General features: G+C 39.0%; 1 protein-coding gene across 1 annotated transcript; it reads right to left on the bottom strand.

Moving 5' to 3' along the window:
- Window positions 1–4,073: 4,073 nt before the first annotated feature.
- On the bottom strand, window positions 4,074–12,769 carry LOC120117987 (actin-related protein 3-like). The gene is made up of 9 exons (XM_039138138.1): window positions 12,692–12,769; window positions 12,110–12,569; window positions 11,053–11,199; window positions 5,415–5,507; window positions 5,155–5,274; window positions 4,824–4,934; window positions 4,588–4,724; window positions 4,426–4,513; window positions 4,074–4,257 (listed from the first exon to the last, which is right to left on the bottom strand). Exons 1-9 carry the CDS (start codon window positions 12,736–12,738, stop codon window positions 4,147–4,149), a joined length of 1,314 nt encoding a protein of 437 aa, XP_038994069.1. The 5' UTR covers window positions 12,739–12,769; the 3' UTR covers window positions 4,074–4,146.
- Window positions 12,770–12,844: the final 75 nt, after the last annotated feature.

The following is a 12,844-nucleotide window of genomic DNA, read 5'->3' as shown; positions in this document are numbered from 1 at the left end:
AGTTGTGCCTTCAATTCTTCAATATGATCTTTGTTGGGTCCTGCAACCAACATGTCATCTACATAGAACAACAATATAACAAAATCGTTATCACCAGACCTCTTGAAATAAGCACAAGGGTCTGCGTTAAGTCTGTTGTATCTAAGGCACATAATGAAGGAATCAAATCTCTTATACCAACACCTCGGCGTCTGCTTTAGACCGTACATAGATTTGTTCAACCTGCAAACCAATTTCTTCTTTTCTTTTTCTTCAAAACCTTCAGGCTGGAGCATATAAATTTCTTCTTCAAGATTTCAATGAAGAAAAGTTGTTTTAACATCTAGCTGCTCTAGATGTAAGTCCAATGTAGCACACATTGCCAAAACTACTCGAACTGTTGTTAGTCGAACCACATGAGAAAATATTTTATTGAAATCAATACCTTCTTTTTGAGCATATCCTTTGACCACCAGTCTTGCACGATACCTCTCAACTTGATCGTCACCATTTCGCTTGATTTTGAAGACCCATTTGTTACCAATCGGCTTCCTTCCTTGTGGTAGTGGCACAAGGTCCCATGTATTATTTTTATGAAGGGCTTCGATTTCTTCTTGCATCGCCATCATCCACAGTGAAGCATCTGAGCTTTTTATTGCCTCCTGGTATGTTGATGGCTCACCGTCCTCTGTTAAAAGGCAGTATGCAATATTACCTTCTATAACATAATCTGAGTGCCAATTGGGACGTCTTCTCACACGATCTGATTGATTAGTTGTTGGTGCTTTAGAACTCTCTGGTTCTTGTTCATCATGTGCTGGTTCTGCTTCAGAAGAATCTCCTTGTTCAAACTCCTTTTCCACATTTATCTGTATAGTCTCTGACTTTTCAGTGCTATCATCGTCTTCTTTTCTTTGTAGTTTATCCTCTACAAAGATAACATCCCTGCTGATGATCACTTTGCGGGCAGTGGGATCCCACAAGCGATACCCCTTGACTCCATCAGCATACCCCAAGAATTTGCATTTCTTGAATTTTGGATCCAGCTTTGAGATTTCTTGGGAGTTGTACATCATGTACACAATACTTCCAAATATATGGAGGTTTGAATAATCAGCTGGTTTACCAGTCCACATCTCCATTGGTGTCTTAAGCTCTATTGCAGTTGATGGAGCTCGATTCACCAAATAACAGGCGGTATTGACTGCTTCTGCCCAGAATAATTTTTCTAGGCCTGCATCCCTCAACATTGCTCTTGTTCTTTCTAACAAGGTTCTGTTCATCCGCTCTGCCACTCCATTTTGTTGAGGAGTGTTTGCCACTGTGAACTGTCTTTTGATGCCTTCTTTCTTGCAAAAGTCATCAAATTCTTCACTTGTGTATTCACCTCCATTATTTGTTCTGAAATACTTGATCTTATTTCCAGAATCAAGTTCCACCCGCGCTTTGAAGATTTTGAAAGTTGAAAACACATCTGACTTCTTCTTAATAGGATACACCCAACATCTCATAGAGTAATCATCAATAAATGAGACAAAGTATTTTGCTCCACCTAGGGATGTAACTGGTGCTTGTCATACGTCAGAATGAACTAATTCTAGAACATTTTGCCTCTAGAATTTGACGTGTTGAATTTCAACCGGTGCTGCTTACTTGTTAGGCAATGCTCACACAAAGTAAGTGATACCTTTGTTAAGCCTGGAAGTAGCTTTTGCTCCACAAGAACTTTCATTCCTTGTTCTGACATGTGTCCAAGTTTCTGATGCCATAGCATTGAAGAATCTGAACTACATGAGGCAACAGAGGCTTCTGCTTCTAGCAAAGTCTCTCCCTTCAGCATGTACAAGTTTGCAGCTATCTTTTCGCCTTTCAGCACCACAAGTGCTCTACGGAACACCTTCATGATTCCTTTCTGTGTTTCAATCTTGCTTGCATTATTATCCAACAATCCGTAGGATAATAAATTTTTCTTCAGGCCTTTCACGTGCCGCACATCTCGAACAACTTTGATTGTTCCATCGTACATCTTCAATTTGATGGTTCCCACGCCAACGATCTCTAAGGCATGATCATTGCAACTATACACAGATCCTCCTGAGACATGTTCATAATGATGGAACCATTCTCTTCTTGAGGTCATGTGATATGTTGCTCCCGAATCAATGAGCCATATATCTGCAAATCGTTTTCTTCCTTCCACAGTGGTTGACGCTTCACAGCATAGAGCATCTCCATCATCTGAAGTGTTTGCGGTATTGCCTTGTGAATTGGAGTTTTTATTTAGACTCCAACAATCCTTCTTCAAGTGACCCTTCTTTCCACAGTTGTAGCATTTTAAATTCTTCTTGCTCCTCGACTTCGATCTACCATGTTTGTGACTGTTGCTTTGGCCACGTTCTGTTGATCTCCCTCTCATCGTTGTATATGCTTCTGCTTGTTGCAGATTTACTTGTCTGTCTTCCTTGTTCTTGCGCCGATTTTCTTCTTGTAGAACAGCAGCTGCAACGTCATCGAAGACTAGATTGGTGACATTATTGTTTGTCAAGTTGATGATGAGTTGATCATACGAATCCGGTAGACTTTGAAGTAGAAGTTCAGCACGTTCTTGTTCTCCTATTTTACAGCTTAAGGATGTAAGCTGAGAAAATAAAGTGTTCAACGTATTTAAGTGCTCTGTCACTGAAGTAGATTCTGGCATACGGAGAGTGTACAATTTTCTCTTAAGGAAAATTTTATTGTGCAGCGATGTGGCCTCGTACAGTTTGGTGAGATGATCCCATATCTCCTTAGCTGTCTTCTTTTCCTCGATGCTTGACAATACTTCATCTGCTAATGCTAGATGAAAGTTTGACATAGCATTCTTGTCCATTTCGATCCATTTGTTGTCATCTATGAAATCCACCGACCTTTCAATGATAGCTGCTAGACAACCGTCTTTCCTCAGGATGACCTTCATCTTCAATTTCCACAATGAGAAATTTCTCCCATTGAATTTTTCAATATCAAATTTCGTTGCCATAGCTTCTTTTACGGATAACTCCCACTATTTCACTATCGTGAATAGTTCTCTGGAACCTTCAAAGAATGAGTAATAACTTCTTACTTTCTTATGTTGGAGGATCCACCTTTTGGTGGCAACCACAAAGACAATAAGCAGATATTACACACTCTAATCTGGCTCGGATACCAATTGTTGCGTAAGACGGCTATCGGATAGAGCAAAATCGCAACTGATAATTTGAGAAAATGAAAATGAAGATAAAATAGACACAAAATTTACGTGGAAAACCCCTAAAAATTTAGGGTAAAAACCATGGGCAACGGTAGAAGAATTTCACTATGAGAAAATAGGAATTACAACCTCTCTCGATCTACCAAGGAGAAAACAATAATAATTCTCTTTTGATAAAAAAGGAGAAAACAACTCTCAAGATACTCTCTAAATTCTCTAGTATTAGAATAAAACTAGAATGCTTTGGGATGATTTTGAAGCTAAATGAGCTAGGGTATTTATAGTTAAATTTTAAGGACTAATCTTATAAATATCCTAAAGTCTAATGACTAAAATTAATTTTTCCATTCAAAATATTCAACATCTAATTCATGCCTACCATTCCCTTTTTCAAAGTTTTAGGTGGAATTGATTTTTTTCCAATTCCAACTTTCAGTGGGAATTTATCAATTTTCAACATATATATATATATATATATATATATATATATATATATATATATATATATATATATATGAAAGTTAATATCCACATATATCAACATATAAAAACAAGTGATGAAATTGTAAATATATTATTGACTACATGAAATTATTTATAAAGCTTTTAATTTGTGCATTTAATTGGAATAATGGGGGGTAAGACTTCATTACAAACTATAATGACTAAATTGTTTATAATCTTCGATCTCTAAGCTGAAGGTAATTGTGTTTAAGCACAATCGAATTCACAGCCTCTTAGATATTGCATAATAACGATGTGAATCGAGCAAAGTCGATCGTTAAGTTGGAAATAATTGTGCTTAAACACAGTTGACCTTAAAATCTCTTAGATATTGCAATAACAACGGTGTGAACCGAGTAAAGCCGGAATCATCGAAGTGAACCGATGTGCATGATGGAACTCGAATTAGCGGGTCACCGGAGAAGGCTCTGTTAATACTGAGCTGAGAAATGGATATTTGCTTCAAAACATCCCCTTGAAACTGGATTCACACGGCAAATGCTTGCTCCATGTTCCTCGTATTCTGCTTTTGTATGACAAGCCTTCACATTGGCAAGTTAAGGAGACTTTCAGCCAAAACCGGAGTTTAGTTCTTAAGATTAAGAATGATGCACATGGAGACAGTAATGGCAAGCACATCAGACAATTTACATATCGATAAAAGCAATAAATGATGAGTAGAAGGTTCGTTTAGAAGCAGAGATTCGTACCGCGAAGAATTCCGGTGTCGATGCCAGTACAGAACCTCCGAACCAAACGGCAAATCTTTGGATAGGATGACTGACTACATGGTTTTGCCTGCAAGGTGAAGCCCCAAAAGGAGAATAGCACTGAGCTTTGGCAAAATGTTAATGGGATGAAAATACAAGCACAAAATCCTTACTTTTATATCCCCACCATGATGAGCGGTTGCCGCCCGAACACGCGTATCCACGATCTTTTTAACGTCCCGCTGCAACCTTCTGTGGAAGTCTTTGAACATGGTTGATCCACCAGATAATACAATATTCTGAAAGAGTTGAAATATCAGGCAAAAAGTGAAAGAGATGCCAAAGAGTTATATAAAGCAAAAAATCAAGATTTGCATTTGAGCCTATGCATACTTCACCTTATATAAAGCTCTTCCTGTGTCAATTGGTGCTGACTGAATGCATTTATCTACTAGAGCTGGCAAGGGAGTTATATAATCACTGGTATAGATCTCCGGACTAAACAAAAGCTGTTGAACCAGACATCGAAAAAGCATCAGCAACAAGCAATCTTCAAGTTTTCGTTTCTTGAAAAACAAAGTTGGAAAAGGGCAAAGCACACCATGAAGAAATCTAAATTCAAGGGAATCAAGAAAAACTTGCACACCAAGGCAGCCAGCAACATAAATGCCAAAAGTTTCAGCAATCTTAGACTTTAGAAATCACTTTGCAAGCAAAAAGAGGACAAACCTCAGGGCCTAAAAATCGTTCATAACCAATATCGCAGGTGTATGGTGCCCCTGTCTTCAGTCTAATACCCCTCCACTGCTTGATATACTTTGCAAGTTCGTTATCATTCTTGGTGAACTCCTAAGACAGTTCCAGAAAATAGTCATTATCGGATCACCATTCGAAAGTTGGAACTTGTGAACATTACAGTAACTAAGCCGGGTAAGAATCATGAGGTTAAGAGCTGTTCCAAAATCACAATCCACTGAAAGCAAAATAACCTTGACAATATCAGAACAAGTATAGCAGTACATCTCCTTCACTTTCCGAGCTGCTTCAAATGAGTCCTCGGGTGGCATTTTCTCTCCCCTTTCCTGCAGAGGTCAAGAATTCATGACAACTGAATACTAATTTTACAATGACCATATCTCAAATCCAAGATACACACACGCATGCATACTCAAAACAACCACAAGAAGGGTCATATCTGTTGGGAATTAAACCTAGAGCGAGTAATTTTCCTATAACCAGATTAGTGAGAATGTGAAATAAAAGCGGAAAAATAATACTCGAAATTGATAACGGAGTTCAACCAATTGTGCTTACGTCTCCGGACTGCTGCAGATCTTTCACTAAAGAGAAATTTTACAGGTGTTTACAAAACACACTCAAGAGAGAACTGGAAGATTTTGGGATGATTTTGAAGCTGAATGAGCTAGAGTATTTATAGTTGAAGCTTAAGGACTAATATTTGAAAATACCCTAAAGTGCAATGACTAAAGTGTAATTAAGCCAATACCATTTTCAACAAAATATTAATTGCACCGAATTCGTGCCTCCCATTTCTGACTTTGCAATTGTTGAAAAATCAATTGTACGGTGCCCCTTCTTTTTTTTATTCAGCCGCACTTACTGACCTTTCCTCCAACAATCTCCCACTTGAAGATTGATTTTAATTTGTCTTCACACCTCGATCAATGCAACAACTTTTCTAGTCTTGTTACTCTAGCATGTCAACTGAAGTTGAACACAACTTCAGTTTGTCTGTAGTCACCATCTTTGTCTACATGTCTGCCGGATTTTGAGCTCCATTGATCTTTTCAAGTTTCAAAACCCCATCTTCCAGAAGAGACCGGATAAAATGATATCGCAATTGTATGTGCTTTATCCTGGAATGAAAAGAAGGATTCTTTGCTAGATGTATAGCACTTTGACTGTCGCAATACAAGACATTGTTTTCTTGTTTCTTGCCTAACTCTTCCAAGAAACTTTGGAGTCAAACCATCTCCTTGCTAGCTTCCGTAACAGCGACATATTCTGCTTCAGTTGTGGAGAGAACAACTATCTTCTGTAGTTGAGAAACCCAACTCACTGCAGTTCCTCCTATAGTATAGACATACCCTGTAGTGCTCCTTCTGATGTCAACATTTCCGGCTAAGTCAGCATCTACATAGCCTGTCAGCATTGTATCTCCACATTTGAAATAAAGTGCTTTGTTTGTGGTACCCCGCAGATATCTGAGGATCCATTTGACTGCTTCCCAGTGTACCTTGCCTGGATTATTCATGTACCTGCTAACAGCTCCCACTGCATGAGCAATATCTGGTATGGTACAAACCATGGCATACATCAGACTTCCAATTGCTGAGGCATACGTCACCTTCACCATGTGTGCACGTTCTTCCTCCGTCTTTGGTGATTGGTCTTTGGAGAGTCTGAAATGAACACCTAAAGGTGTACTTACTGGTTTAGCATCTTGCATGTTGAACCTAGAGAGTACTTTGTTGATGTACTCAGCTTGTGATAACATCAAAGTCCCCGCTCTTTTGATCCTCATCCCAAGAATCTACTTTGCAGCGCCCAGATCCTTCATAGCAAACTGTTTCGACAATTTTTTCTTCAAGTTTATAATCTCTTGCATATCTGAGCCTGCAACGAGCATGTCATCAACATACAATAATAAAATAATGAAGCTGTTGTCAAACCTCTTGATGTAGCAACAATGATCTGCTTGGCATCTGGTAAAACCACTGCTACTCATGAAACTACCAAACTTCTTGTACCACTGTCTAGGAGCTTGTTTTAAACCATACAAGCTCTTCTTCAACCTGCATACCAGGTTTTTCTCGCCTGCCTCTATGAAGCCTTCTGGCTGCCTCATATAGATTTCTTCCTCCAAATCGTCATGAAGGAAAGTTGTCTTTACATCTAACTGCTCAAGATGTAAATTCTTTGCAGCTACAATTTTCAACACCAGTCTGATTGTAGACAGTTTTACGACTGGAGAGAAAATTTCATTATAGTTAATACCTTCTTTTTGCTGAAAGCCTTTGACAACTAATCTTGCTTTGTAGCGTTTGCTCCCATCGTGCTCTTCTTTGATCCTATAAATCCACTTATTGTGGAGCGCTTTCTTGCCTGGTGGTAATTCAACTAATTCCTACGTCTGATTTGACAAAAGCGAGTCTATCTCATCTTTCATGGAAGACTCTCACTTGACTGAATCCTCCACTTGCATTGCTTCATCATAGCACTCTGGTTCACCATTGTCGGTCAGCAGCAAGTAATGCAAAGAAGGAGAATATCGTTGGGTTGGTTTAGGAATTCTGGAGGAGCGTCTCAGTTCTGGTGTGCCTGGTTCTTCTTGAACTGCTTCAGGATTGATCTGAACATCATTTCTAGAAATCTCCTCGAACTCAGCAAATTCCTTTGTTTCAGCTTTGGTATTAGAGCTGCTTGATTCTACAGTTGACCTGTCTTTGTACATCACATTCTCATTGAAAATGACATCTCTGCTTCTGATGATCTTCTGATTTTCATAGTCCCAAAATCGGTAACCGAACTCATCACCGCCATAACCAACAAAGGCACATTTGTTGGACTTAGCATCGAGTTTACTTCTTTCAGCGGAGTTTATGTGTACATAAGAAATACAACCAAACACTCTTAAGTGTGAAAGATTTACTTCTTTCTTGCTCCAAACTTCCTCTGGTATTCTGTCATCTAAAGGAACTGAGGGCCCACGGTTGATCAGGTAAGCTGCAGTGTTGATAGCTTCAGCCCATAGAAATTTGGGTAATCCGGCATGTATCCTCATGCTTCTGGCACGTTCATTCAGAGTTCTATTCATGCGCTCTGCTACGCCATTCTGCTGTGGTGTCATGGGAACTGTTATCTCCATCTTGATCTCATTGTTTGCACAGAAATCTTTGAATCTCCTATTTTTGTACTCTCCTCCATTGTCAAACCTCAACCGCTTGACTTTCAAACCAGTCTCATTTTCCACCATGACCTTCCATTTTCTGAAGGTATCAAAGACTTCTGATTTCTTCTTCAGAAAATAAACCCACACCTTTCTTGTAGAATCATCAATGAATGTGACATAATATAGTGGGCCTACAAGAGATGGAACTGGAGATGGTCCCCATACATCAGTATGAACCAACTCTAACTTTTCAGCCTTCGGTGTCTTGCCAATTTTTGCAAAACTGACTTTCTTTTGTTTGCCAAAGATGCAATCCTCGCATAGTCCGACATCTACATTCTTTAAATCCGGCAGCTTCCCTTTTGACAAAAGTGTCTTTATCCCTTTCTCGCTCATGTGACCAAGCCTTTGGTGCCATAAGTTTGATTTTCCATCAGCATTTGTGGCTGCAATGATATTCTCTAAATTTGAGGTTACATAGAGAGTATCAGTTTTCTTACCACGAGCAATGACGAGTGCTCCTTTGGTAATCTTCCATTCACAACCTGAAAAGGTTGTGCTATATCCTTCTCCATCAAGTTGTCCAACAGAAATCAAATTTCTTTTGAGACCAGGAATATGTCTCACACCTTTCAGCGTCCAGGTGGTCTGGTTTGGCAACTTTAGTCGGATGTCTCCTTTTCCGACGATCTTCAAGGTTTCATCATCAGCTAGATGAACCTTCCCAAAATCACCACTGACATAATTTTCTATGATTTCTCAGCATGGGGTGGAGTAGAAAGATGCCCCTGAATCCAAGATCCATGATTCAATCGGACTGTTGACGCTTAGAATCATGGCATCACCTGTCTCCTCTGTCACGTTGGCAGATTTATGTGCGTCGGTATTTTTCTTCAGTGCTCGGCAAACTCTTTTAAAGTGACCCTTCTTGCCACAATTATAGCAGGTAAAATCTTTCTTTCCCGTTCTGGATTTTTCCCGTCTGGATTTCGATCTGCCATGATTTGAATTTCTTTCTGAAGTTCTCCCTCTGGACTCCGTGTGCAAGGCTGAGGAGGTTGATGCTTCACTCGATTCTCTCCGTCGAATTTCTTCGCTTAGTACCAGATCTCGAACATCGTCGAATTTCAATTTACTATTTCCCGACGAGCTGCTAACTGCTGTTACGGTAGCATTCCAACTATATGGTAGAGATGATAAGAGAATTAAAGCTCGAACTTCATCATCGAATTCAATTTCCACTGAACTCAACTGGGTTGTGATTGTGTTGAGTTCATTTAGGTATTGTGCCATCGATGCCCCTTCCGTCATCCGCAAATTGAATAATCGTCTCATCAAATGAACTTTGTTTGAGGCCGATGGCTTCTCATACATACTGGAGAGAGCCGCCATAAGACCCGCCGTGGTCTTTTCCTTTGCTATGTTGAAAGCAACATTGCGGGATAACGTCAGTCGGATAACTCCGAGGGCTTGTCTGTCGAGAAGAGCCCAGTCTTCATTCTTCATGCCCTCTGGTTGTTTTCCTGAGAGAGGTTGATATAGATTTTTTTGGTACAGAAAATCTTCAATCTGCATCTTCCAAAAACCAAAGTCCGCACCATCGAACTTTTCAATTCAATTTTCACCTTCCCTTCGTCTGCAGCCATCGCTCCCACTCGAATCTGGCTTCTTTGGATCGTTTCTGACAATTTGTGCGAACCACCGTGTATTATAACACATTCGTCGACAAATTCGTATCGCCGATAAAATTTCACTATTCACGTCAATAATAATGAATAGTAACCTCGCAAAAAATTGACAAAATTCATAACCAAAAGCTCTGATTACCAGTTGTTGGGAATTAAACCTAGAACGAGTAATTTCCCTATAACCAGATTAGTGAGAATGTGAAATAAAAGCGGAAAAATAATACCCGAAATTGATAACGGAGTTCAGCCAATTGTGCTTACGTCTCCGGACTGCTGCAGATCTTTCACTAAAGAGAAATTTTACAGGTGTTTACAAAACACACTTAAGAGAGAACTGGAAGATTTTGGGATGATTTTGAAGCTGAATGAGCTAGAGTATTTATAGTTGAAGCTTAATGATTAATATTTAAAAATACCCTAAAATACAATGACTAAAGTGTAATTAAACCAATACCATTTTCAACAAAATATTAATTGCACCGAATTCGTGCCTCCCATTTCTGACTTTGCAATTGTTGAAAAATCAATTGTGCGGTGCCCCTTCTTTTTTTTATTCAGCCGCACTTACTGACCTTTACTCCAACAATATCTAAGTTCAGTTTCCATGAGCCTTTACAGGAAAAGCCATCTTCGTCGAGGGATAACATGAACAGAACAATAATCTAATGCAAAAACTCTAGAAATTGAAAAAAGAAAACAAAAATACAAACAGCTGTTGCTGAACTAAAACTAGCATTTCTTCAAATGGAAACAAAAGAATAGGCAACAAAATTCAAACAACAAATTGCACATACGTCAAATGACATTGATTTCCCCACAGATTATTCCACACACCCCAAATACCTATATGAAGGATGCAAAAAAAAAAAATGAAAGTACAGAAGTATACGAGTAAAATTAATAAAATTCTACTCTTCTATTTGTGGTTTTTCTCATCAACACATGATAATAACCCTCGAGTACTTTGAAATTGTATGAATAGAAATCCAATGATATCAAAGCATAGAGTTATGAAAAAAGAGATACCCTCATGAGCTCCTGTATGAAGAGAGTAACATCTTTTCCAGCTATCGGTATCGACTTAATGCAGCTCCCAATAACATAACCTTCTGCAACAGGTACAACACGAGTAGCCCCCTCTCCAACATCCACTACCACCCCTGTCATATCACACTACAGAAAACGTAGTTCAATCTAAATGTGATCAAAATAAAAGAATGATTAGCGAGAGAAAGGAACAAGCACATTATGTAGGGTATAAAGCTAAATACAAGATAGGTTCTTGAAAATCTATGACCATGAAGTTTTCAACATATCAGACAACTCATTCCTTCATCATAAACAATTTCCACCAAGCTTGATGTATTATAAATGTAAAGACTGGATAAATAATACATAAATCTGAAAGCATTTGCTACAACACGTGATTACTACTGCATATGTAACCGCCTAGAACCAACATTCAAACTCGCAATTCGATGTTTTTTGTTATTATTATAAATAATGCTAACAACCTAAGGACTCAAACTAGATTGTGTAATATTCTTGACTGTAACAGATGGGTCACGGTGGTTGTAGGTGGTTCATTCATTTTGATTTGAGCGAGTCACAGTCGGTGGTTAGACCATTGTTAGCCGATGTTAAGATATTTTGTCTCCATAAGGAGATAGAAAAGAAATAAGTGAGAGATAAATGTTTACAGATTCTTATCTTGATCTTAGTCGAGAGGCTTTATAATGACTCTTAATGTCGATGTCAGGCATAGAGTCATAATTACTACTTGTAAATTAACAATCTGAGTGAATATGGTAAGTTGACGCATTTAACCATGGCAAGTCACTTAATACTGTAGAGATCAAATCAAGAAATTACAGTTTTTTTTAGGAATATTGTGTGTTTAAGGTTATTTCTCCGCAATTATTCTTTCAAAATCCTAACTACGAAGGGGTTCTCCGAAAATTTTGAAATGTGAAGATAATACTCAGAGGATGTTTGACGGGGGTATAACAAATATAATAACGAAGGCATACAATACCATTACCATGACACAACAAAATGGGTCGAAAACGAGTGAGTGACAGACCTTAGATGTACTGTACCCAGCTGCTAAAGCAAGAACGGAGTTCACACCAATATAAAGCCCCGGAACATTAAACGTCTCAAACATAATTTCACCCATGTACTCTCGATTCTCGGGAGCAGTGAGTGGACTCTCGGTCAACAAAAAGTAATGGTCCTCAGGATCACAACGTAGATAAGCGAATATACAGTGCTGCCAATACCGTTCCATAGCATCCCAATCATCCACCTGGCCGTGGTTAATAGGATGGCTAAGGGTATAAGTATTACTCGCTCGCGATCTCAACAGTGCATCATCTCCGATGAAGAAATCGAGGTCTGCCATTACACCAGCTGAATATTGGTTAGCCATGTTTAGCTTCGAGGAAGCTCTTGTCTGGTTTAGATACGAATCGTTAAGCGCTACTACTGTTGGTTGAATAAAACACGGCTCCACGTTACCCGCGAATCCCATCTTAGAATAACTGCAACAAATAAAAAAGAGGGCACATTCAATAATAAAAACAACAAAAAAGAACAGATGATGAAACATATTGTGGGGCGAGAAGATGAATTCCTGTTACGGTTTCCAGAAGATGAACCATACCCAGTACCGTTGTCAATGACGACGGTGGGGCGAGAAGTGGGGTCCATTCCGTAGAGAAACGGAAGCGGGGAAGTTGATGCCGACGATACTTGGATCCCGACCGTACGCAGCGACGTTTCAAGGGTATTATTAGCTTCTTCGAAGAATTATAGC

The sequence above is a fragment of the Hibiscus syriacus genome, unplaced genomic scaffold (assembly GCF_006381635.1).
Source record: "Hibiscus syriacus cultivar Baekdansim isolate YM2019G1 unplaced genomic scaffold, ASM638163v2 tig00110325_pilon, whole genome shotgun sequence".
Classification (NCBI taxonomy): domain Eukaryota; kingdom Viridiplantae; phylum Streptophyta; class Magnoliopsida; order Malvales; family Malvaceae; genus Hibiscus; species Hibiscus syriacus.
This window is presented reverse-complemented; position numbering and strand designations above follow the sequence as displayed.